The 26,921-nt window shown below is 47.2% G+C and overlaps 1 protein-coding gene across 4 annotated transcripts in view; it reads left to right on the plus strand.

The window, feature by feature from the left end:
* Positions 1-26,921, plus strand: part of LOC117205103 (nephrin-like) — a 252,859-nt gene that overhangs the window by 184,168 nt on the left and 41,770 nt on the right. For all 4 annotated transcript variants that reach the window (XM_033443190.1, XM_033443191.1, XM_033443189.1 and 1 more), the window contains 4 exons: positions 15,374-15,484; positions 22,102-22,192; positions 22,273-22,385; positions 24,792-24,958. In XM_033443190.1, the coding sequence (XP_033299081.1) occupies positions 15,374-15,484; positions 22,102-22,192; positions 22,273-22,385; positions 24,792-24,958 (482 nt within the window). The remainder of the gene's footprint in view (positions 1-15,373; positions 15,485-22,101; positions 22,193-22,272; positions 22,386-24,791; positions 24,959-26,921) is intronic.

Below are 26,921 nucleotides of genomic sequence, written 5' to 3' on the forward strand. Positions count from 1 at the left end.
TTCCGCGGCATTGCTAATGCTCCACCGGCGAGGCCACTGGCAAATCGAATTAAACCGGCGATTATACGCGTGTTCGCGTTCTTTCTTCCAGCGAACCGGCATCGCTACACAACGAGCAAAAGGAGAAGCCAGACTGAAATAAAGGAACAAATAAAAAAGGAGAAGAAGAGAGTTAAAGGAAGAATAAAGAAGAAGAGAAAAAGAGAGACCGAGATAGCATTTGCCTTTCACGATCACAAAAGACTGTGGACAGCCGAACGATCGAAATTTCCATCGCGGTCGCGCAAGGAGTCGCACTACCGGCGAAATAGTCGGCGGAATGAAAATGCGACAAGATGGGCGAGCTCGTACGGAATGCGACAAGGGTAAAAAGGTGCGAATGTTGGCTTGGCCGAGGGCCGAGGGTAAAGGGACGATGAGTTGGAAAGGAGCTGGCAAAACGGGGTCCGAGATCGGAAAAACGGTCCGTGAAGTCGTATGAATTTATGACCGGCATAAATCCGCTCTCGCGCACCACGATTTTCACCGAGGCCTTCGCACTTCTCCGTTGCCTCCAGAGCCTGCATCTCCCACGGCGAAATTGGAAAGATGCTGCTGGCGCGACAGGGTTCCCGGCAAATTTATTCAACGTCCGACTACGGCGTTTAAGTGCTTCGCCATCGCGTTGTACCAGATTATCAGCAAATCCGAACAACACCTTGAATTTCCGAATACACGAGAGAATCTACGACGAGATACTTGGTACAAAACTTGCACCGCCATCCGAGAGAATTTTCCACGAGCCAACGAGATTATACGATTAAAATTTTTGGACCTCTCTAAATTTTTGGACGACTTTAAATATGTGCTGGCTGGATCGTAATGTGGTCTGGCAGTGGGAAAGAGAGAGAAACAGAAAGAAAGAAAAAGGCAGAGAGAGAGAGAGAGAGAGAGAGAGGTAGAAACCTGGAAGATCGACGATCGTTCGCTAGAACAACTGCAGCTACAACTGTGCAATAAAGGAAAAGACATCTTAAATCCTAGAAAATATACTCTCTGCTATCTCGGGTAAAAAGATTAAAGCTGGAAGAAGAGCCGTGCGTGCACGGCAAAAGCTACGAAAAATTACAAACCGTTTTATGATTTTGCCCGGTTGAAAAAGGACGAGCAACGTCGAAAAAATATGATTGTCTGGTGGCACGTAATTATCCAATTCCTATGCGGGCAATTCAAAAATGTAGATTGACCGTACGAGTGCGCCTTTAATCGAATAAATTTAAAGGTTGGCAAATTCGAACAAAAAAACGTGTCGTTATTTATTTCCAGTTGCTGGGGAACTTCTTCAAAGCAGCTACCTCGATAAAGTATGTCGTTTCTTAATTGCTTTGTTGAAAAAGAACGCGAATCTCGGAGGATGTACTCTTAACTCTATTATAGTACGTCGTGACTGGTTAAGTGAAAAGAAGCAGCATCCAGGGGATAAAGGGATGGAATCAGCGAGGAACGCCGATATTTAGGAGAAGTAGTTTTACAGGAATGCAGCCCATGCTCGATTTCCGGAGCATTCGGAGGACTCCTTCCAAGCCGACGCTTACTTCGCACTCCGCGCGATCTTGGTTCCGGCTTGCTGAACTATGTGTGTGCCGACAACAGGCTTGCGGGCTAACAGAGCGTTAGAACGAGCGAGTGTTGTCACCCGCGGTGTGATAAACTGCCGGTCGCTAACTACGCGAATTATTCCAAGTAGAAGGTACTGGCGCGGCGGAGGCCGCCGCCGCCAATGCGACGCTAGTTCCTCAAGAACTTTCTCTCGCAGATTTCGAGCCGAGCTCGTGGATGGCAGAATAGAAGACGGGCATCCCTCGCAGAGCTTTTCAAAGCTTTCAGGTTCGCGAAGAAACAGCGATTGCTCCATTTCGAGAAGCTTTTGCGCGTTGTAGTTAAAAAGAATTCTATTCGGAGCGTGAAATCTCGTTATCCGGCCGAATTAAATAGACGAGATTGCGGCTAATCGCATCTTGATCCTAATTTGTATCTTGATCCTAACTCTTTCGTTTCCTTAAAGCTTCGTTAAGCTGCGCCGATTCTGCAGAAACAGATAATTGCAAACAGGAGAAAAAGCAGCGTGCAATTAGTCGGTGTATTTGCGAGAGTTCCGCGTGAAAACGGTATAGCTGGTGGTTCGCCGTATAGTCCACAGAGTCGATGTTATCGAGCAGTTAGGTCGGCAAGGGATGTGTCGCGTAATCGAAAGAAGGAGGCCAGCGACAAAATGGAATCGACATTCGGTGCATCGGTTGCTTGAAGCATACGTGGGTAGCCAAAAACGACCGGTAATCACGTTAGTTTCCCACGAGAAGACCCGTGTGACTCCCAAGTGTGAGTATTGCCACCTGTTTGGCCGTACTTGCAACTGCTTCCCCGCTGTAACCGGTGCCACGACCAGTTCCGCTCTCGAATACGAATGTAATTAGTGGGAAATTGAACGAGGGGGAAGAAACCCTTCTGCAGTTAAATGAATGTCCCGAAGATTAATGGCCGTCATTGATCGTCGAGAATCGATCGCGCAACCAGGTACATAGGCTCTTCGATCGACGGAAAAAATGATCCAATCTCGAGATTAAAGAACATTATCGATCGCTCGTTCGAATATTGATTTCTCGGTACAGGATTAGAAAATTTCGATCGATCAACCGGAACCGTCATTGACGGAGGTTGAACGTCGATCGAGAAACTGGTTCGTAGCGGTGGTCATCGTAGGATTATCACGAACGATCGATACGTCGGAACGCATCGCGCACGAATACCAGACGGAATGCAGATTTTATCGGACGGATTCTAGCCACAGCTCGTGATTCGATAATGCGGAATGCGCGATTCGTTGTTGCATCGACTGGAGAGAAAGTTGTTCCGGAAGGCAGGCGAGGCTCGCGGATGCGTCGGCACATCGAGATTCGTACGTGTGTCGGTTGACGAATATATGCTACGTCGTCGTAGCGTAATGTTTCGCAAATATTGACGTAGAAATCGGCTCTTCCATGTTCCGCCCCGTTCTGGCCCCGTTTCAGTCGCTCCTACGCGGCGATCTGACTGCAGACGCCTAAATTGGCCCGATACATCCGACGAACGTGGAGCGGGTACATAACTCAATAAGTACACAAAATTTTCTTCGCCGTACTGCTGTCGACGAATATTTCACCGAGGATACCGTCTTCTACGAGAACGCATCCAACTCTGTCTCCGCTCGAACGCCACGTTACCGTTCGAAATTCTTCCGTCCTCTGATCCGCTCTTCATCGAAACCTGTCGTCTGTTCCATGCTCGCCAATAATCATCAGCCTTTTTGTTCATCGCCGCGTTGCTCGTCCGGTTCTATATGGCTTTTATATCCTCAAATTATCAACTGCAATAGGATGCAATAGGAGGTGCTTGGAAACGGACTGTCCCATTCTGATCGTATTCTCGCGGTAACGGTCGAGTTTCGAAGGTCCAAACGAACCTCAGGTACCAGAGCTGACACAGTCGAGCACAATCCGCACGGATGCAGGCGTTTACAAAGTTCCGAGTCTAACAAGATTCTTAGCGAGGAGTCTACAGCTGCCCCGTAAATGTCTCCAAGTACGAATCCTTCGGATATAAAGTTCAAAGTGTGCTTTCAACAAACTTCGAATACGTCCTTATCCAAGACCAAATACGTTCCGATTCAATCCTGTCGGCGTTTCAGCGTACTGGCCCAAAAGGAGAAAGTCCTTCTTGCTGCGCGAATTCCAAGCTATTTTAACTTTTTAGTCGCGACGTTAACAATGCTACGCAAATATTTTACCGCCGTCGGTGTAGCAATTTGCAAGCCAAAGTATTCGTTAATTACGAAGAGGTTCAAAGTTGTTCGCGCAACAACGGTGACAGCGACAGCGACAACGCCGGAGAAAATCCTGTTTCGGTCGTAATAAATACGGATTCGTAATTTGCCGAAATATCACAGTTTATTCCTGACTCGGGTTTCTCGGAATATTACGATTGGAAAGCGGTTCGCAGGAGTTCGCGATTGCAGCACTTCAGTAGGACGCGATATATCTTCGAATCTGCTAATACGTCTGATCTAACAAGTTTCTTACTGTGAAAACTGCTTGGCCATTCTTCCTCTGGCACTCTTCGCCACATCTATTCCCCAACTCCTATCGATATCGTCGCACGTGCCCACCAACTTTCCTCGCAGTGACTTTCAATACGCTCTTCCGCTTCCTGCAGAACCAAGAATCGCCGATATCTCTATCGATCGTGGAAAAATAAGAAACGAACGAGAAGACGTCGAAACGTTTATCGCGGCGAGGACACAGCGTAAGTTACCTCTGTGGTATATCGATCGCTCGGTCAACCGAAGAATTATTTCTGCTAGCAAGTAATCTTCGATTTCCGGTTGAAGACGTACTCGCCGAAATAAAGCGCGCGCGACCTGATGGGTCGCGTCTTTCGAAGGAGAAATCGATGAAAAGGAAACGGAAACGAGACGAGAAATCGTTATGTAGTCTGGCTGGTAGAGGAATGGCAACCACTGATTCACGGGGTGAGGCAGGCAAAGCTAGAAATCTGACGACCGGCCAGCAGATTTTAATATTTGCAGCCATATCTCAACGGGGTGAACTTTTGCCGGGAGAAATGGCGAGCTGGCTCTCACTTAAAATCACTTTATACGAATCGCGGCCACTTTTTCGCCCGTCGTTTCGTATCCCCGAACCGTTTCCCGACCGTATCCCCGCTCTCTCATTCCTTTCGCAGACCCATAACCCATATCCCATGGAAACTCGCGAAAATCCATTTCGCTCGCTCGCTCGCTAGCTCGTCGACGACTTCTGGAAACACCCGCATTATTCTTACCGACCCTTGCTTCCCTTTGCATTATCCGGACGACGTATGGTGTCGGATAACGTTTCTCTCGAGAAATGTCTGTTGCGTCACCATCCACCGCCAGCGAAAACTGGAGGGGAACGAGGGACTTTTTCGAAATTGAAAAACCTCTATAGATCGCGAAAGATCGCGACCATCGCCCCGTCAGCAAAAATTCTTCCTTGTTTTTCGGCCTGTAACTCTCTTGCCTCCCACACCGCCCCTTTCTTCCTCGCTTTTATCCCATCTATGTTCGGAAGGGGTCAAACGCCGTGGCAAAGATGGCGTGTTAAGCGATTCGTGGTGATTTATAGAGGTGAGCGTCGAGTTGGAGGTAACGCGAACTCCTTTTCTCACGGTTGCGGATATTCCAGGCCGATAAAGTACCGCGAAACGTCGAGGCACCGTATCAAGGAATCGAAGGACAGCTATTTGCCGACCAACGATTAAACACTTGGATCGAAATCTGCGGGCCACTGCCCTTTCAAGTTAGTCGAACTTTTACACGAATGCACGCCACTGTAATTAAAGAACGAACGGTCGATCGAGGTCTCTCTGCTACGAGAAAAATAACCCTGCCAAGAATAGAGCTTTTCGCCGGGAATCGTACAACGAACCGTGTCATCAAATTTTCCGCGAATCGGCTATCTTCGAGATATTAATTATTTACTTTTACCATCGAAGTTAGTTTTTCTGGGACGCTGCGGCAAAGCCGCACACCGCGTCGAAACGTTCTCGTGGATAGAAAAAGACCGATCATATTTTACGATTCTTTCGGACCTGTTAGTGCGTCCCTTAATGATCGAATTTGGCGCGTTAATCGAAGATTAATCGGCCAGCGATACCACGCGGTGATCATAATTCAATCTCTGGTCTCAATAAAAACGCACAACGTACCGGATCCCATTTCGTTCGATCGGAAAAGAAGGTAAAAGAAAGCGGTTCAGATGGGAGGAAAAGAATAAGTCGAAATTAACGAGGATCGGTAGCGTTAGCTTCGTTTCCGTGTGCCTTGCAATATCCGGCCTCTCTATAATTAAAACGTCCGCCGTTTTGACTTATCGGCTGCCGGTACGGGAACGATCGCTCGTCCAAAAGAATATACGAATTGGCGGAAGCGTGCACGAGACATGGCAGAATTCCCGACAAAATCCACCTCTCCTCTCTGTGCCGTGAAATCGTCCTCGTCGTCGACGTCGTCTCTTCCTTCACAGAATTCCGGCTAATCAACGTTGTTCCGAGCGCTCTACTAAGACCGCGTCCGCATCCAAAAGACGTAAGCTGCAGCCGCGGAAAGATGAAAGGCAACGCGAGTCTTCTTCCTAGTCATCGAGAATTCCTAGCCATCTTGCCTTTTATACCCTGTCAAACAAGAAAGCCTTTTGTTCGTTGACCTCTTCTTCCTCGTCTTACGACCTACCACCCCCAAGATCTCCTTTCTTTTCTAGTCGCCCGCTCTTCGTAAGACCTTTTTGTTCCCGTAGCGTCGCGTCGTGTCGAACAACCAACTTCTTTCGTTTTCGGAACACGGTCCCGACCGATACGCTTCTCAAATTAAACGTCTCCATCAACTAGTGTTATCGATTTAATTTACACGTCGCCATAAATATTTCATTTGCGTCTAGACAATGTTAAAGAATAACACGGCTGTTCGCGAGTCGTCCTCGAGGAAACTGCTGGCCGTAAAAATTTAACAAGCAGCTTTTGGCGTACTACCGAGTAATGGAACGGTCATCGTCAGGAAAGCAGGTCGAATCGAGGTAAAAAGGTAGACGATGGAGCGGAAAGAAGGCTACGGGATGAGATAGTGGAAGAGACAAAGACCACCGTTGATGTTGCGAAAGGATCTCATCGGATTCGCATTTATTTATCGTCTGAGCCAATTGCAAAATTGTTCGTCCGATTCGAATCGCAGACGAAATTAAGATTCATAAATTTCGATTTAATTGCGAAACAAACGGTAAAGTAAAAACTGTGGATTGCGTTAAGAACTTACTCGAAATATACAAATTGAATGAAACTCCCTGCTGAAGCGTTCCAAGTTCGTTGTATTCGCGTCGGTCTTGCCGACGGCGTAAAACGGAATTTTCGTAAACTCTCGAAAGAAACACCGAAGAAATTAATCTCGGTAGTCGCTCGGTTTTGACATGCAACTAAAAAAAAAAAAAAAGAAGAAGAAGAAAGAAAAGGAGAAAATGACGACGGTGTGTACCGACTTGTTTGGTCAAGCAGTGCTTCCTTGTTCCGATCTTTTCTCCGTAGAAACACGGGTAAAGTATGCTGTGACGACGTGTCGCGTGACATCGGTACGCGAGGTACGCATGAAAAATGCTCACACGCGCTTAAAAACGTCCCTGGTTCTGCGTTGCCGGCATACGAAGTGGCATTCGGCAAACATCGCGCGGCTTTTCAACTCGCCCGGAGCTTCAGGCTTACGAGGCTTATTCAAATCGTCCGGAACAGCGGAGAAGATGAGAACGGGGCAGCAGCTAGAAGCTGAAGCAGCTCGCTAGCCAGCTTTCCTTCTTTTTTTACCGGTTTGCTCCCAGTCTTCCTGGGTCTCTTTTTACTCCTTTCAGAGACAGCCACGACCGTAGTACCTTCCTCCGCTTCGCCTAGGAGCTTGCGAGACGAAACGGAGAATAACGCGGATGAATATCTTGCGTCGTCGTTGCCATTTCGGCGATAGCCGAAATACCTTCGTCAATGGCACTTTCTATTCCTCGAGTAACTCAACTATACGACATTTTCCAACGGAATGCAAAAGTAAACTATTTTATCTACGACCTTTCGCGCTTGTCCAGCGCGACATCTTGCATGTTGGTCATTCCGACGAGTTCCATTGGAGCGTGGTCAAGTATTTTAAAACCGCACCACGATCTCTCGACGAACGAATGGCACGGCCGTACACCAACGGTTCGTTTGAATTTTCGGAGGGTAGTGAAAACTCGTGTAGTTCGCGCGATTCGTGAATTTAACTTTTCGACGACGGCAAGGGAGGATGAAATGGACGATGGTGCAAATTAATTCACGACCTCGTGACCAACCAGTCTAGTCCACCTCTTGCCATTGAAAACTCCGTACACGCTGTTTCTTTCGGGCTTCGCATCCGCTTTGTCATCCGGATATTCCGAACGGACATCGTTACACCGCTTCGCTGGTCCGGTTCGACCGGAACGCCTTGGACCGTTTGATTAACGACCGAACGACGACATATCGAGCAGACGAAACAAATTGGAAAGGAAACGGCAGACGTCCTTTTCGATGCGATCTTCCTTATTATTTTTATCGGTCGTCCGATGATACAGTCGGAGGTAGACCACGACTCGATGTCGCATCGTGGTGACGGATTCGAGCTGGAATTCTCATGGAGAACTACGTTCTCGCTATCGACTCGAACGACGCTAGCTGCGAGCTGTTAACGCCGAGAAAGGCAGTGAAAAGGAAGAGAGAGAGAGAGAGAGCGGGACGAAAGAGGATCTAGTTCGCGGAGAACGACGAGCTCGAGGCTGACAAGGAACATGAACGATGGGACGACGTTCCCGTCGACGAATTTGAAAATAAAATTTGACATTTTTATTGAAATCCAAGAACGAGGTATCGTACTATGTCTTGTCGTGCCGTGACAGACTATGTATACACCAGCATATACATAGCACATCCTTCAAAGACGAAAATCTTCAGACGGTTTAATAGTACCCGCGAGATGATGGATTTTAACTCGAACGTTGCTTCCCAAGGGATGTAATCCATTAGAAGCTAATTTTTCTAGGCGTTCGGCTCGTTCGCTCGTTCGACTGTTATAAATCGCGGAAAATCCGACAAAAATCCCGAAAATACCGAGTTTCGTTAGTCGAGGGAATTTTTCGAAAATTTCAACGTCGACGAGAAGTTTTCGGCATGGACGTTTGCCGAACGTCAGCCAGGGCGAAATTTCAGCACGTCGTGCTTTCAAACATCCACGTGAAGGTAATTATTAATCGAGGAGGAAAGAATGTCGTTAACGAAGACTCGCAAGTTGACCAACCGACTCTGCGAAAGTTTCGCTACTTGTAACTTTCCGCTTTTCTCGCTAACGTGCTTTGCATCTACGCCAACTACGAAAGTCTAACGTGACGCGCGACGAGTTCTCCCGATGCTATCAAGAGGTAAACGCAAAAATTGTTATCGGCCTGAATCATCCTACTTTCCTACGTTTTATAGCTTTTTTCTTTTTTTTTTTTTTTCAAGTATGGTCGCGCGTTCATACGTATATTTCCGAGCAATACGACGCTACCTTGGAGATTAAAGTATACTTAACGTAAAACGCATTCATTCCCGCGAACAATTTCTCGCGACGATTTTACAATCTAATTGTTCCGGTTGCTGCCATAACGCGGCGGATTTCCCGTGAAAAGGAATACGTTAATCGTAGGACCAGACCGAGTAGGGATATTCGTGTATTTTCATCTATCCATTCGCGAAGGTATGTATACACCAGAGCGAATGATTTTCCCTCCGGTGGAGGCAGAATTTCCGCGCGTCTCTGGGACCCCTTTTCCCGGGAGTGTTCGTGCTCGTTCCTTTGGAGATCGTCGCGCGAGAGGATAATCCAAGATTGCCGCAGACAGAAAAAAAGGATGAAAAGCTGGGAAGAAAGACGGCGAACGGCGGAGGAGATACTCGACTCGAAAAAGGGAAACGAGAGAGGCAGTAGAGAGAAGGAAGAAGGCAGAGCGTAGAAGTCGTGGCAGAATGGCGTGGCTTCTGTCGACGTACCTAACCGCTAGACGGTCTATACTACAAGGGTGGTAATTGTTCGAGAATCGATTTATCTCGTTGTAGCGTAGAAATCGCTGTCGCCTTAACCAATACGGAACGTCACGGCATGGACAATGATATTCTTGTCAATAACAATTTACCTTTTGTATGCACGGTTCGATCTAGGCTATTCTCTTCAATCGAATGCACCAGGCAGCTAGCTGTTCTGGCGGCGGATTAACGGTAGCGCAAAAAATAAGAAGAGAAAGAGGACCGAAGGTTAGAGGACCGAGAGATAAGCTTCCGACGACGTTGATCGAAACCCTGGCTGGAGACTTTATCGCATCGGTCGGTAGATGGAAAAATATTTTGCGCTAGTGGAGGAGGAGACGCGAGGGCGTCGGAGAATTTATTAAAGTGTTTATTTAACCGCGCATTTGTTTGTTGGTCGAGTTTTCAGATACTGGAGAACAATAAAAATGCAAATAAAGAATTGTTCGAGCGGGCGGCCAATGGTAATTATTATGCGCGGAAGTCTATTCCATAAATCGTAAACTGTTCTCGCCGCGTCGATGAATAATGAAAAAGAAAACATTTTAATTGATACAAGAGCGATAATACGTATTTGATAGTCGGCTATCGATCTCGACCGTCTAATGGATCTCGTTCGGATCGAATGGTAGGAAAGTCGCCACACAGAAACGAAAGGAAGCGAGTAAGCAAGATTAATCTGGGGCAAAAATGTGGCGATATCGTTGTCGGAGAATCCGAGAGCGGAATAATAAGCGAATTTTTTCGTGACATGCAATTTCGTTTGCGAATGCCATCTGAAGGTGCGATCTAGCCTGCGGGAAACGAGTCGGGGATCCCGATAACTGCGAGCAATCTGCTCCATTCTCGGCTAGGTCAGTGGGTCGTTCGCATCGGACCAACGATTTCCGTCGATTTCTTAGCTGCGCGACCGAACCGGCTTTCGTTAGATTATTTTAAACCGAAAAGTCACTTTGACAGATCGGCGCCAGAATTTAAAAAGTGTCGCAGCCGAGAATTAATTGGAGCGTAACGAATACGAGGCGTCCATTTAATCTGGATAGGTCCTTAAATATTTAAAAAGCCTATCCAGCGGTAACCGGGCCGTTTACGGGGTTGATCAAAGCCGGAGATCAATGGAGCGGAGGTCTACGAGAAAGGTCTGCGTGTAGATGAGCCAGAGAGAGAATCTACTCCAATTTCTACTCCGGCGGATCTTAAAGCTGTGCTGTCCGACCACGAGACTCTCTCTCTCTCTCTCTCTCTCTCTCTCTCTCTCTCTCTCGCCACTTACGATAATGTTTCTGCTCGTCTGACACCACTCGGCTATTACTATTGGGGAACCATTCCCTTGAAATTTAACACGCTTCCCAGTTGTCTGACTTAATAGTGGCTCCTACCATCGATGCACCACGGTATTTCTCTCAATAGGGTCTGGCAATTGACGCGAAGACTTCCATCACGCGAATCCACTGTGAAACGTATGGTAATGCGAGGCATCGATCCAACTAATATATTATAACGGTTCGAGTTTAACGTTATATCGCACTGCGTGTTGGCGTACACGCGCCTACGCCTCGTTTCCTCTGTAAGCGGCAATTGCTTTTCCCTCGGTTAGGCGCTCAGACGATGCCGTGTAATTCGCAGGTTTTTCGTCTCCATACGAAGCGACGCGATGCGACGCGACGGGAAATTCTGGCAACGCAACGATCCATCCTCGTTCGTCGATCTCAATGAACAATGTCGACGCGTCCAAGCGCGATCGCTATTTCGCTGATTCATTCGCCGCGTATCGACCGCGGAAACGAGAGGTTCGATGTTTCGGTAATTAGTCGAGTTAAAGGAAATTTCCATAACAATGTAAGAATTATGATGTTAAATCGAGCAGCTATAATTCCCGTAGATCACTGGACATCGTGTATACGCGAGTATCGTGGTAACGAACGTTTTGAATTATTATAACGGAGTTGGATCGGACGAATCTATTTAACGGGTAATCCCTCATATCCATGATCGCGTAACTAGTATCAAAACAAATCCAACTCGCGTTCCAACGTATCGCCATGATATTCTCACAGCCGCTCCCTCCTATTTCGATCGTATTCAATTTTCCAAACGCGAATTTCCAAATAAATCCCTGCGAATGCGTTCAGAATATTTTTAATTATCACACCGTGAAACGTTTCGCGCGTATACAGAAATTACAACTTGCTGTCGTCGCGTTGCGTCGTTCAGTCGACTTGAACGACAGTTTTTCGCCATGTTTTAATCCGTCGCGTCTCTCCGATTCGGATAATACGAGTACAACGTTTCGGATGAAAATTCGCGGATGTATTAAAGTTTGGCAAATTAAAGAGAGAACGTGCTTTACTTTCCAGTTTGAAGCCCATCGCGCGATCCTGCGAATCGCATTGTTCGAAATCGAACGACCGCCATGGCGAAATAAAAAGCTGAGCGTTTTGTGCGCGGTTACGTAGCGTTGCATTTCCTCGCTTGTGAATTCGGAAACTCAATACCCTTCTGAAATAAATGTTTCATTCGTCGTTGCTAATTTTCTCCCGTTACACTGGCTTCTCTCGTTACGAGATTCAGCCTTCGGCGCAATTTCCCAACTACAAGTAACAATCGCGTCCCGCTAACCGGAAAAAGGAAAAGGTGTCGCCCGATTGTTTCGCCAACATTTCCCTCGGTTAGGATAGATGGACGATAGTTTCTGAGAACGATCTCGGATAAACGCGTGCACAGGCTCTGGCTGCGTGTACACAGTGGTTTGTAATTAACTCGATTAAAATTGCGGCCAGCGTGTGCACCACCTCCAACGTCCCTTCGTTTCTCCACCTTCGTACACGAACTAACCATTTTTTGCTCGTACGTCTACCAACCGTACCGACTACCCCAAGTTATTTCAGCTTCGTATCTCCGATACGAATCGGTCGAAATTAAAACATCCATAGAGATTTTACAGGCACGCGTACGTTATGCGTTTTAATCGATTAATTCTATTTAATCATCTTGAACTTGGCGTCTATCTAAAAGCTTCTACAGTTATTACTTTTCATGTGCGTCATAGCGAGTGAATTTCTCATATGGAAATATAGAATGTACATTGGCGATGTTTAAAATTGAACTCGACACTCGAGGTGGTAGGAAGCTGCGCGCGACTAAATTGCTCGACAGCTTGCAACAGAGAGAATTGGATGACCATCGCTGGTAACGGTGGATACGCGTAAAGCGAGGCAGCCTCAGATATATGCGCAGCTATGCTACATAGGGGTGCCTATTTTCCAGCCAGCCCTGAAATTATCGGCGTGGTCTGAGCGAGGTCCATTGATTACCACTGGTAATTGCCATTACAACCTCCATCTCCCGGCACCACTTTGCTCTCCTCGCTACTCGACCCGCTACGATCTCTTCCAGCACCGCGAACGTCTGGATATTCTCTGTATTGGCATTGAAAGTCAACCGTTATCGAGTGCGAGGCGCACCAACCGTGCTTCGCTTCGTTTAAACTTTAAATCATCGTCTACAGTCTATGGATCTCGCGCGCTCTCCCAACCTATTTATGTAGTTTCGATTCGTTTCGACGAGAATCGGGAATTCTTCTTTCATCTCTGTTACAAATCGCCATTACATTCAGACAACTGAATCTGCAAATTTATCCGCTCGCTTAATGGAAAGATGCAGACAGCGTCGCGATAAAGTCTAGTACCTTTTCAATTTCGAAAGAGAACCGAGTCTATTGCTGGAATTCTTGAGCAACGTTTAATATCTCTCATATCGCTAATCGGATGAGGCATACGATCGAATCGGTTAATTGGATCGGAGATCAACCTTAATTTCTCTGGTAAATTTTGTTACGTAATATTCATCCCGGTAATGTTCTTCTTTCGATGTATTCATCTTTGTATGAAAATTCGACACCCTGTCTATGCATATATAAAAATGTTGCTATATCGCGTGACCGGTCTATTCGAAATATCTGAAATTTTTATTTTCGATAGAATCTCGATCCAGACATCGAACGAGGATTACCTGGAATTCGATATCCGTTCGAAGGACGAAATCGTGATCAATCAATCGATTGGCAGGCTGACACGCATGGCCAGAATGAACGGCGCCCTGTTTTCATCGATATCGGCAATTATGGATTGAAAAGCGACCATAAATTCTCGTGAATACTTTACACGTACGTACCAGTGCCTAGGCAGTGCAGGCCAAAGCAGAGATAAAATTTCATTGCGGTCATAGAAACGAGTTTTCGATGGAGTTGCCAGGGAATTGAATTTACCGAATCTCCCAGCGCTTGATTAAGCTGCTTTACAATCCGTTCATCGATTTCCCTGCAATTCTCCATTTCGAGGAAGCTCGCGCATATTACTACGATCTCTCTCCACGGTTAAATCTAAATCGCGACGATTTCGAAATTTTTGATCGAGACCGTCCGAAGATTAAAATGGAAAGTTGCAAGCTCGGATTTTAACGGTTTGGAAAAAGGATCGCCTAAAATGGGCTGGATCCGACAGCAATTGAGTTACGAGGGAAAAAGTTTCGAGCTGTCTGATTTCAAGAGGCTTGGCATTAGAAAAATATACCTAGAAAACTTGATGAGACGTATCGCGTTAAGAACGCGATATCGGTAAATTTCATTTTAATTTGCAATTTTTCGATCAAAATTTACGGTACAGGGAGCGACGGTGTGAAACGAGTGGAAGAAGCTTAGGCGAATATATATCGAACGCTCGCTAGGCAAGAACCGTAACGTTATTTCGGATTTGTCGCAGTTTACGACAAGACTCGATCGTTCCGCGTTAGTTTTTCTGTCGCGACATCACAGAATCGAATAACCATTCCTATATCCGCTTAAAGCAATTTTTTGAGTGGCCTGTGATCTTGGCATCGATCGTGAAAACAGTATCGCTGCATTCTGGCAAACCTACGATGTACGTTTTGCAAGTTATCAAGTACTTTCTTTTTTTTTATTTACTCGTTGACATCGAACGAAACGGAACGAAATTCTAGAGGAATCGGCGTTGCTTTAGCCCCTACATTTTTATCGTCGCGGTAGCATCGATATACGCGATATACAATATCGGCCAGTGATTCCCGTGTTATATCAAAATCACACGAAAACGAACACGTTCCATTAATTGTACGGATCTTCGTGTTTTGCAATTGATCGAAATTCATTTCCAATCGTTAACGATTATATCCGTCAAAGCGTTTGCAGCGACGTTGTTCGATATAGGCAAAGCTATAAGCTTCTGCGAACGAACGATGCATCGGCTAAATAGGGTGATAGCGGAAAGGCAGACAGAAAGCCAGGAAGAGGAATAAACGTAGGTGTGGCTCGCCGTAACCTCGCTGATAAAGCATCGAATACGTTGGACGTATGCAGCTAACTTCCAAAATAACGAAAAAGCGAGAGAAATATCCAGGTTGGTTTATCCGACTCTGCTCCGAGAACGAATATTCCAGCCAAAAATATCGTTGCGCTTAATCCGCAAACGATCATACCTACACACGAGTCGATACGGCACACTGGAACTACAGTTGGAACGAATTCCGTTCGAAGAACCTCCTATGAAACTTGCTGCCGAGCCACTCCTAACTTTCCAGTGTCCGAAATAGGTTATTCGAACGATATTACGACAACGTGGCGATGAATGACAAAAGTTTTATGCTTATTTTCCAAGTGCTAGTAAATTGACTTGGCCTGATCGAGAATCCTTGTCTGTTTTAGTGCCACCGGAACAACCTACCATTTTGGATCAGTGGGGCAGGATAGTAAACGGAACGGCTGGTCCTTACGAGGAGGGCGATACACCTTCTCTGACGTGTCGTGTAACAGGCGGTAAGTCCAGCAAACTATTCGCGCGATACGCAAAAGTAACGGGTGTGTTTAATCTGCCGCTGTAAACTGTTGAAACGTTGTTGAAGGCACGGCAACAACTTTGGACTTGGTCAGCGGTCGAGAAGTTTCTATCCGTAGACACATCTATCCGCCAACCAACAGTTCCGCTTTTCCCAAAGTATCCTTCTTGATCCAGCGAAACCTAAGATACATGAAATTCATTAAATACTCGAGCTCGTATCTCGCATTAGGCAAACCTTTTTAGCACAACCATTTCGCAGGATTTCGAATTTTAGATGTGTAAAGATCGCGTTCACCGGTGCGTTCCTTCGAACTGGTATTTAATCCGCCGTGAGATCGTCGGCGGAAGTTCGATCGAAAAACCTTGAAAGGAAATGAAGAATGGAGAGAACGTAGCGCTGTACTACGGAGATGGTAGTGGTGAGTAGGGGAAAAGGAAGAGTTGACGGAGTCACCGGTGTCGCCAGTTATTAGATCAGGCAACTTTTTATCGACGAAGGGAGCTAAGTGAAAAGTTCTATGTTCGGAAGAACGCGACGCGGCAAGAGAGAAGGATGTGGTAAAATAGAGGCGAGGAGCAGAGGGTGCGGTGGATCAAGCGTTCCGAAGTGGAACGGGAGAGGAAGCACCAAACTACCAAGGTTCCGGTGTTTACTTTGGCAACTGGATCTAAATTTCTGTTTATAACTGCGGCAACTTCTTCGGCTGCCTTAAAAGATTATTTCCTTCCCTCTGGCCCTGCAGCCACTTTCCCCTCCTCTCCGCCGTGTCCAATCTCCTCTCAGACGAGGAGACGCTTTCCTGTCATTCACCCCGATTAAATGCGGTTACGTTCCGTCGATCGAGGATTTTTGCATGATTCTCGCCCACCTTCCGCAACTTCTCGCCCATTGTTCCCTGCAAATAAATAATCACGGTACCGTTGAATCGCGGCAAAGATACGAAAACCGTTTCGCATCAGATATATATATCGTAAACTGGATAACTATGGTACAAATACAGAGGTATACGATGACGATTCAATACTCATCGTCGATCCCGACGTTCGATGAATACATCGAAATTCGAAGCCAGCAATACTGCCGTATGCAGATTCGATGGGAATTGCATCGACGCTGCGCATCGATCATACGCATTGCGGCGTATAAATTGAATATCGAGAAGATCGGCTTATCCTTAACAATACGCTAGCAAAACCCCTGCAAACGATCCCGATCCCGGACAACAAGCCTAGAATTTTCATTTAATTGTAAATCATCCTTAAACAGGGAAAAGAAGATCGTCTGCCCCTCGGTGATTCTATTTTCAATGAAATATTCATCTCTTCCTGTTCTCTTTTTTTTTTCGTTTTTCTACTGGATCGTTAGAGCGTCTGAAATTTATACTTGAAGCCAGGACAGTGTATCGGTTACCGATATCGTCTCCGTTTGCACACAAAAAGGCAACCATTGAAATTTTGGCGATCCCGATGTTTGTTCGATTTCAGGGAGAAACTTTCGCCGCGTCTCGTTTCTCTCCGCCTCTCGCTCGTCCTTTCCCCGCGATTCTCGAGCCTCGAACTCGCGCTGTCTCGCTTCTTAACCAACCCCAGGGTCGCCGAAGCGCGCGATAAGTTTCTGCCACCATTTCTGTCCTCGCGGCATGCCCGCAAAGATTTGCAATTCAATCGAAAAGCCGGGGGTCGGGAACGCTAGCCGTCAATGCGAAATTACGCCCTGGTATACTTTACCGATTAAATGTTAATGCGCGCGGCCCGACTTTGCCTCGCTCCCTTTGACCCCCGCTACGTTGCAGGATCGCGGAGAATCGGCAATGTAGGTTATTTACGCGGAAAAGACCATCACGGGGACGATACGATACCACGATAGATCCGATTATTCAAACGAAACGTCGCATAGCCTGGATCTTTTGAGCGTCGTAAAAAATTTGCCGAGCTCACGTTTTATTGCCAGCTTATTCACGATATCTGTATAGGCACTCTGTTTGAACATTTCGGAATTCGATATCGATTTTTGTCGCGGCAGCCTTTTTGCGGCCGATTTCGCAATGAGAATCGGAGAAACTTTACCAGTTGGCCAGAAAAAAAAAACGTTATCGCGCAGTTGAATAATCGGTAGCTTTATTCGCGTTCTGCGCTGGTTGTTCTTCTTTATAGGATAGCGTGATCTCAGAGGAACGGCGAAACCGCATTTGCCTTTCGCGTGATACCGCCTGGACAGTATTTAATCTTCGTAGAGGAGCGAGTAAAACCGAGAGAAACGAACCAGTTGGAAATTCGGGAGCGAAAACCACGCGTCTCCTCGCGATTCTTCTTCCGGTTTCACAACGAAAAGAACTCGGTCTCGCGACGCAACAACGCGATAAAAACACGTATACAGCGTTAAACGCGTGCTCGATTCGACGTCGATTTTCATTGGTCGGTCTCGAAGCGAAACGCGGTCGTTCGAAACGAGAAAGCTGACGTGGTCGTGGACGCTGCGCGTTAATTACACGAGACACGCGTTAATACGTACGCGAGCTTTATCTTTCTCGTAGTGAACAATAAATATTTTTCCGCTGCGCAACCAGCGATCAACTGTAATTGAGCCGAGTCGAGGCGAGAATTTCCCGTAAATGAAACTTACATTAATCTCGCAGAGAAATGAAAAAATTAGACACATCGACCGACCTTCCGTCGTTATCCGATGATCGACGATCCTCGATATGAAAGAAGATTAAGCTCATGGTTATTTCAAAAGACGTAACGTACAGTGAGATTGTTAGCGATTGTTACGATGGCTCGTCTCGTCCTAGCGCATCCATAGCATTCTCTCAACCGCTCTATTATACGCGATTTACAACTAAGCCTAACTTCCTCCACGGTATTCCGTGTTATCTATAATTTATGGGAATAGCGGTGAGAAAATTTTACGACTCAGCCCGCTTGCTGGATTTATTGCCAATTACTTGACTTCGTGCCCGGAAAGAATCGAGGGTCCTACTTCGAGGGTGTATACGCACGTAAAGGTGAGGTTTTCCTTCCCTTATTTCTACCTACATATCTCTCTTTCCAATACTCGACACCAACTTTCCACTCCCTCTTCGTCTTCCGCTATATACTAAGTGTATCCTAACGTAGAAAGATCCACTTTACGAGGTAAACTCGTTTCTCGGAAAATCATTTTTCCACTTTATCGGCAAGGTTTCTTCCTTTAAATATTTTCCCTCGATGATTACAGAAAAAGAGAGAGAGTGGACGTATTACAAGTTTCAGAGCAGCATTCTCGTTTATCGGAGTTCTCGAATCGAACGCTACGTCAGTGCCCGTCCACCTGCTCTTCTCCTCATCCTTTCTCCTTTGATTCCCTTTTCACCGTGGCGCGTCTCCAAACGAATCCCTTTGAGACGATCTGCGAACACGAAGAACCGATTAAAGGAAGGTCAAGGCGAACGGGAGCGGCTCCTCTTCAAACGAAAGGCTTCTTCTTTCGATTCGCTCTCCAACTACTGCACGCAAGAGTTGGTTAATTTTGGAAATTGGAACGGCGAAATCGAAATCCGCTTTCAACGCGAACGTAGAAGCGCGCGTGTGGGATATTTCACGTTTCTAGACCAACGACACACGGGGCAACGCAATAAGCCAGTTTACTCGAATAATAATTATCTTCGGGGAACGGAGGGAACTCTGACTTTCGAGTCATCGAGCGCGATGCACTTTGCCTATTTCCCAGGGGTGTGCGAATAATGTCGCGGGATCGTAATCTATCCGTGTCGTATTGGCCGAGTGCGGGGAATATTTATTTTTCAATCCTGCCCGTGAAACCGGAACTCGCAGCGCCATAAAAGATATTAAAAATTATTCGAGAGCGGAGCACGGGATGTGCCGCGCCGTTACGTCGCTACCACTTCCAAAACGAGTTAAATTTTCTCGTATCGGCATCGGGTCGCGTCGCCATATATTTGCCGAGCTTTGTCCATTAAAAATATTACGAGATTTCGCTGCGATATCAGAGCAGAGTCGGTCTTTGATTGCTTTTTCCATCATCTCAGGGAATTCCAGCAACTTGAATTCTCCAACTTTAGTTTTCTTCTCTTGTTCTCTGACGCTTGTTCTCTAATCTCGCTACGTTACAAGCACCGATACCACGCTGTGCCGAACTTTTACGCGGTAAATGACAGTAACGCGAGACGTTTTATTCTTCGTTGGCTCAACGTAGATTATGAAATTCACTTGATCGACCGACTGGACGATTGCGTGATGAAACTACGATATATTCTCTGTCATATAGTCGCTAAAGGGACGCCAGACAGTAAGTCGAGCTTATCGACGTTTCCTCGATAATCCTAAATCAAGAGGCCCTGAATTAAGGCGACGCGGCGCCGCACGGCGATGAAATGAAGAGAAGCCGAAGGGTGGGCGCTGGTGGACGGGGCTGGGGACGGGGTGCAAGGTTGAATAAAGGGACCGGTCGAAGAAGGAACTCCGGCAAGGACCTCGAATCCCAACGGCTGGTATTTGCCTTAAGTAGAGTTCGAACCAACGGTAAACTTGTTAGATGTGGGCGAGTAGCTGCGGACCGGTCTTAATCCTGCAAGATATCGTCCGGTATCCGCGGATTAAAATCCGCACTTTAGTACCCCCTGCCGCGCAGATAGCGCGGCTGTTGTCGTCGTTTTAAGGGAGCCTCGGTTTTGGTGGGAGTTCGGATATAGTCCGGCAGTTAAAGTCAACGCCAGGGGCGTACCGAAGCCATTGCCAGACCTAACCCAGACCGGAGGTAAAGCCAGACCATCTAGTCCTTCTCCCTTTCCGCAGCCACGCAACCACGCTACGACCTAGCTCTCGCCCCTAAGCACTCGTGCAAACGACCTCGCGGCCGAGCTTACGAATTAACTGGCCAAGCTCTATCGTCGTGACCGTATTCCGTATTCCGTCTGCATGAAAAATCTTTTGAAGCCGATCTTCGATTGGCGCAAAGAGAACCTAGCGAGTTGCGAGCAGAGATGAAATTTTCCAAGGCAAAGACTAAATTCCAAGCTACAGTTTCCTTTTCTCTATTCTTCCCTCGCCGTCCCTTTTTCCCCCCATCGAAACGTACGAAGGAACGGCACAGAAATCAAAAAGAACGAGACGGTTAAAACGCAATCTAGATCGACAAGCGCCGTGAATAACAATGACGCGGAGTTAATCTAAGCTAGCTTCCATCGGAGATCAGACTTGCAATTTTAAGTGTCGCGGCGATGTTGCGTCGGGTCTGATTAAATTGCGATTCCAGTATGGTACGGTATCGTGAATAACAATGAAACGGCGAACGTAAGCTGGCTCGAATCGGCTATCGGTATACTTGCGATGCCTGTTTTCACAACGAGAATTTCCGCCGACCGATAGACGCACCAAGCTTCTTCTCCCTCTCTCTCTCTTTCTTTCTCTCTCTTTATGATTTCTGACCCATTACCGGCGCATACCTGCCTCTTATAATGCTCGTATATCACCGCAGCTATTTTATCACCTTAACCGGCAGCTTTTTCAACAAAAATATGCATCTAGCCACGGAACCGCGTATTATTCGCGAGAGATATGTAAATCCGTGATATAATACGGAGTCTATCCACGGAACATTCCGTCGGATCGAGAACTCGATGCGATATACCCTCGCTGCTCTCCTCCGACCATTTATTTCCGATAAACGCTACTTTCGTGAAGCACGTAGATCGCGAAGGGCGACCGGCTAAAAAGATCGAACGAACGCCCAGCAAACCCTTATTTATCATTCGAACCGATACTTATACGTGAAATTTCAGCCCGATTCTTTGGGTGCACGCGATCGATTCGGTATCGTCTCACCCTCCTTTTCACCACCATCTCTTACTCTCTCTTCCGATGAAATCGGGGCCTGTTGTAGTCTTGCTTTTTAATACTTGAGCCGCTTTGATCCGCTCTTCCGTTCATCTGTCCTTCTATAATTGATATTTATCGATCTGTCGGAGAAACGAGAGAGTATAACACGGATAGCGCGGATATTGAAGCGACCGGCTCCGAAGCAACTCGAAGTCTGCCAGTTTTTGTCTGAAGTACCGCATCCAAAACTCTGGGGTATCGGCTAATTTAAAAGTTCCCGGCAACTCATCTAGCCTTTAGTAGCTCCGACCGAACTCGTCCCGGCCCTCTGTATACGATTCCCCTGTCCACTCGCGTTCCTCTCGCCATCCAACCAGCTCTGCCCTACCCTTCCCTTCTCTTGCCAAACCGCGTTTCGTACTCCGTTTCTCCTTTGGTTTCGCGAGCAACCGTTCCAAGTCTTTTCACCGGGATCGAAATCACTTTGCACGAGTCGTTACGACCATACGGGGCCGCGATTTGCTTCACTTTCTTGGCTCGGCCTGATGTTGTCGCTCGATGTTTCGTAAATCTTCGCGAGCGCTCGTTCCGTTCGATCGATCGGTTTATCGAGTCGAGTTAACGTTTCGCCGAAGCGAACGCGAGAACGCAGTTTCCGTTTCCATCGCCGCTTCCGTTTCCGCTGTCGCGGCACAGCGACGAATAAAAATTACGAGCTCTAAATCTTCCACGAGGCGCATCGCGTCGTTCTTGACGATACGTTCGTTTGCTTTTCCAGGCAAGCCAGAACCCATGGTCCGGTGGCTCGTCAATGGCCAGGTCAAAGACGAGGAGTACGAGAAGAACGCTGGCGACGTCATAGAAAACAGGTACGCCGACGCCCTGTTTCCTTCCTCGTATCGCCACAAGCGTTCCAGTTAATCTTCATTTCCAATCTTCTCCTCCGTAGGCTGACTCTGCAGCCTATCACTCGGTCGGAGCTCGGGGCGAATTTTACGTGTCAGGCAAGGAACACGGACCTGATCGAGCCAAAGGAGGCCTCGATTACTTTGGAACTTAACCGTGAGTAACAATTATCTCGTGTTTTCTCTCGTCATACCACCAACCATAAAAGCAGAGGAAGAAAACAGCGAGAGACGAGATGGACGTCGAAGGGCAAAAGAAATCGTGTAATTCCCCGGGGTTAAGAGCCGCTAGGCATAGCCATAGGCGATGGTGGAGCATCGTTAAAAGAGGAATGAAATAAAGACAAGAAGTAGATACAAATTCTTATCGCGTGGCCAACAAATCAGAAGCCTCACCCCGAGCCTATCTTGTCCCGCATTAACGATAACATCTACGAGACAGCAAATGTGGGCCAACATCCTTTGCTCCCTCGCCGCTGTGAATCGCCTTTAAGGGAAGATAAGGCAAGATAAGACGAGAAATATATTAAATCCTGCCTCGAGCCCCACCTGGCTCATCCGTGTCTCTCTCTCTCTCTCTCTTTCTCTATCTATCTATCTCTACCTCTATCTGACTCTCTCTCTTTCTCTCTTTCTCCCTCGCTGCAAGAAGCCGAAGAACCATGAAAGCGGGCAAACCTCGGGCTTTCTCAAAATTAGAATTCTTCGTTAACTCGCGACCGCCCAATAACCCGGAACGACGAAATACTAATTTCGAGAGTAAACTGAAAAATTCATAGATCAATTATCTGGCCTCGCGCGGCACGGTTACCGCTACAAGGGAGAAACTAGAGCGAGGGGTAGATTCGCCTAAAGGAAATTTCATTCCATCCTACTACCATCTCGCTGTTCGACGAATAAACGTTCGGCGAAATTCTACGAGATATTTACCGAAGCCTCGTCTATTTCCGGCGAGTCGACGATGTTGGAAAAAAAGAAAGCAGTCGACGACGGCGCGAACGACGACCGTGATTGATCGGCACTGAATGATCCGTCCTTTCGAGAGTCAAGAAATTTTCGACGAAGCGAATGACGAAATTGAAGACCCGTTATTGGCGAACGAGAACACCCATCATAGCGGCGAACGAAAAAAAAAAAAAATCTGCGCTTCGTGCGCGAGATAACGGAACGAGGGGGGAAAAGAGAAAGAAGGAAGGGGAGAGAGCGAGAGAAATGGCGCGGGGGGGGGGGAGGAAGAGGAGCAGAGTGGCCGCGGCAATGGTGTACGCGTACGGAAGAGAGAAAAAGCGATGGGGACGAAGAGGGAAAAAGGGAGATTGATCGATGCTCGCTCTTTGATTTTTGCGACCTGCACCAAGTGACCATGCATCGAGCGTGTATTCATCTCATGGCTGGTGGAACAAAAAACGAAAGAGAAATTAAAAAACCCCTGAACGGTGACGAGGCGAACCGTTGCCGGGCTAGACGGCTGCCGGGGAAGCGCAGGATAGACGAGATTGCGGATAATCGAAAAGACCGGTGATTCCGGAAATCCGGCAAATCAAATATTTGCGTGCACGCGATCCGCTGTGTTGTTCGCTTAAAAATTACTAATGTAGCAACACTCGTATTATTCGTACGCATTCTCTCAGCTGCTAACTGTATTTAACTAATCGTAAACCGCGTGAGAAACAAATCGATATAATGGTATTTTCGTGGATAATTCGTGGCCGTGTCTTTCCGTGCATTCTCGAGAATGCCGCGCTACAACTGTTCGCAGAGCGAAGCAAAACGAAACGAACGCGAGTAGAGGAGAATGGATGCGCGAGAAAAATGTCGAAACTCATTATCGCTGACAGTCGGATGAGAACAGAAACGGTACAGTGGTACGGTGTACGAAGCCACGGACCTATTCTCGTAGTTTTCATATTTCACGCACGAACGGATCGTATCTGGCTGGTATTGGCCAATTGGATACTCGGATTTATCGTCCGTCAAAGCGATCGTCGCCTCGCTCGGAACAGTATCGTTCCACGCGTTTACACACGCGTTGAAAAATCAATGTTTACCTCGTGTTGCGATCGTTATCGCGGCAGAAGCTCGCGAAAGAAATTGGCAAATAATTTGCGATCGAATCTACCTTTTTTGCGATTCGTGTCCGCCGATTTTTCGGCCGATCGATCGATCAGAAGGGAGAGAGACGAAACAACGGACAGAAAGATGGAAGATTAGCAAACGATTATTGGTATTTCTGCGGAAAAGCCCGAAAGCGAACGCCCTAGGGCCGAGAATCGTTCTTCGGAAATGACAAATGACTGGCAATCGACCTGTCGGGGTTTTACAACGTTAAATCGGCCGCACGATTTGCATCGAGCTCACGTATCCCCTGCCCGTTTGTCCGCCTTAATTATCGGTTCACTTTAATTATCGCGCCCGATTAGCGTCGTCGGTCCGTGCGCGGTTGCGAGACTCGGTGATTCGAAAAAAAAAAAGGAGAACGACGTGAAGCGTCGACATCGAGGACCGATCCGTCGATCGATCTATCGATTGGCAAACGTCGTAATTCTCGTTGGTTGATTTTCAGTGAAACCGTTGACGGCTACCATAAGGAGGCCAGGGAAAAAGGGAGTCGGAAACGAATCTCTGCTGGCTGGGAAACGGTACGAGGTGGAATGCGAGACCATCGGCTCGAGGCCACCGGCGGTGATAACTTGGTACAAGGGACGAAGAAGACAGCTGAAACACACCACGGTGAGAAAAAGAAATAACGAGCGATCGAGGTTAGAAGCTTAGTCCGAATTCTCTATCCCGTTTCGAAAGTCTCGCGTGCAACCTTTGTTCCGGGAACAAAGCCTGGTTCCCCTTGGTATCTCCTTTCAGCCGAAGCTTTCTGCTTTTTTTCCCCCTCGTCGTTCGTGCGAAATAAACAAAGGCGAGGTGCGGCATCGCTAATGCTCGCGTCGCTAAATTTCCTCGGCAAAGTTTCCGCTTCTCGTAACTCGTATCCGGTTTGCGGTGAGGTCGTGTCGGAAAGACAGGAAGGTTCGTTGCGAGCGAACCCGAAATTAAGACGCCGCGGTCTAATTTCGTCGGTTGGAAATTCGATTTCCTCGGGATAATCTCATAGCTACCGGATAATGAGATATCGATAGACACGGCGGGGCGCGACGTAACGCAGCATCGTGCCGGTCCGACTAACTTATTATCGTCGTCGGTAGGCGAAAATATGTGTTTCCTGTGCGTGGCCTGCTGGTCCATTATCCGCGCAACTAGACCCCGATAATCCGCTCGTTATCGCTTTCTAATTATTAGCGCATCACCTTAACGAAATTTGTCGCGTTTGCGACGAAGGAACAAAAGGTAGCAGGCGGCATTTAATTAACACCTAAGCTGCTTATTATAGTCGGCGCGTTGGGCTTGCTAGTTGTTAATTAACCCGGCCCGTTCTCCAGGGCTGGACGCAGCTACGATGAAATACGGTAACGCGTGCTGACACTAAGGTATTTCAATTTCACTTGGTCGAAATTTAAATCAGAATGTCCGTGTCCCGTAAATTACGCCTCGCTACTTCCGCCCTTTCGCTTTACGTTCTTCTCCCAGCGAGCTAATAGCCGCCAGCAGCGGTTAAAGACACTCGCGAACGTTCCTTTTGCACGCGGCAAAGGAATATCGTTAGACGATATTCGCGCGTCCTTGTAATTGAAAAACGATCGTCCGCTAACGAGTCTTATCGCGATTTAACGAGAACTGTGCCAAGATTTCGGGACGCAGGCCGAGCCGAAGCGACGAAGAGGCGAACAATACTCGATGAAACAGTCGCTAAAAGCGTGGACGGCTCGATTTCCCATCGCATAGTAGCTGGAACCGGAGTTACGAGCAGCGAGTATCGAACTATCTCTCGAAAGAGCTCTCTTCGAGGTTCGTGGTCGAATAGAGGAAGGAAAGAAAAGGTAACGAGAGAGCGGAAAGGAGAGATAGGGAACGGTTGAAAAGGTCGAAACGCTCCGGGGAACCGATAACTATACCCCTCGGCGGCGAATCTTTTCCTCCGAAGAGATTCTCGGCTCGGAAACAGAGTCAAAGCGCTGGGAAGACGAAGACGCCGAGCGAAGCCTCGCGTCGCGTCGCTTAGCGTCGGCCTTTGAAACGGAACGGGACCAAGCGCTGAAAGTGCAGCAGGGCAAGAGAAATGGCGGCACTCTGCTCGAACGGATTGGATTCGCAGGTTCGAGTCGCGTCCGATTGTACGAGGAAAAGGGGCTGTATAAGGGCGGGAGGGTCGGAAGGTAGGTTCGAGGCTGGCACTTTCGAGCGACGTCGATTGAATTAAGCAACCACACCTGTCGACTGCAGATATTTTCATTGGCGGTATGCTAATTGGTCATTACGCAATGTCGACTTAACCACCCTGCGATCTCGCCTCTCCTTCGTTTTCGTTCCACGAATCTCGCTAACGCTTATCTTCGATGTCCTAACGAAACCTCGCGATGACGCGGATCCATTTACGTTTCTTCCAGCGGACGCGCTACTCGAATTAAAAGTTACTACTTCTACTGTGATGCATATTGGTGTATACCGACACTTATATAGTTTCTCGATTTTTTTTTTTTTTTTTTTTGACCTTTTTAGGGAACGATAGTCGAGAGTTATTGCAAACATAAAGGGTTTTTATTTCGTTTGATTGAAAAAGAAAAACAAAACAAAACAAAACAAA

The sequence above is a fragment of the Bombus bifarius genome, unplaced genomic scaffold, assembly GCF_011952205.1.
Source record: "Bombus bifarius isolate JDL3187 unplaced genomic scaffold, Bbif_JDL3187 scf7180000007986, whole genome shotgun sequence".
Classification (NCBI taxonomy): domain Eukaryota; kingdom Metazoa; phylum Arthropoda; class Insecta; order Hymenoptera; family Apidae; genus Bombus; species Bombus bifarius.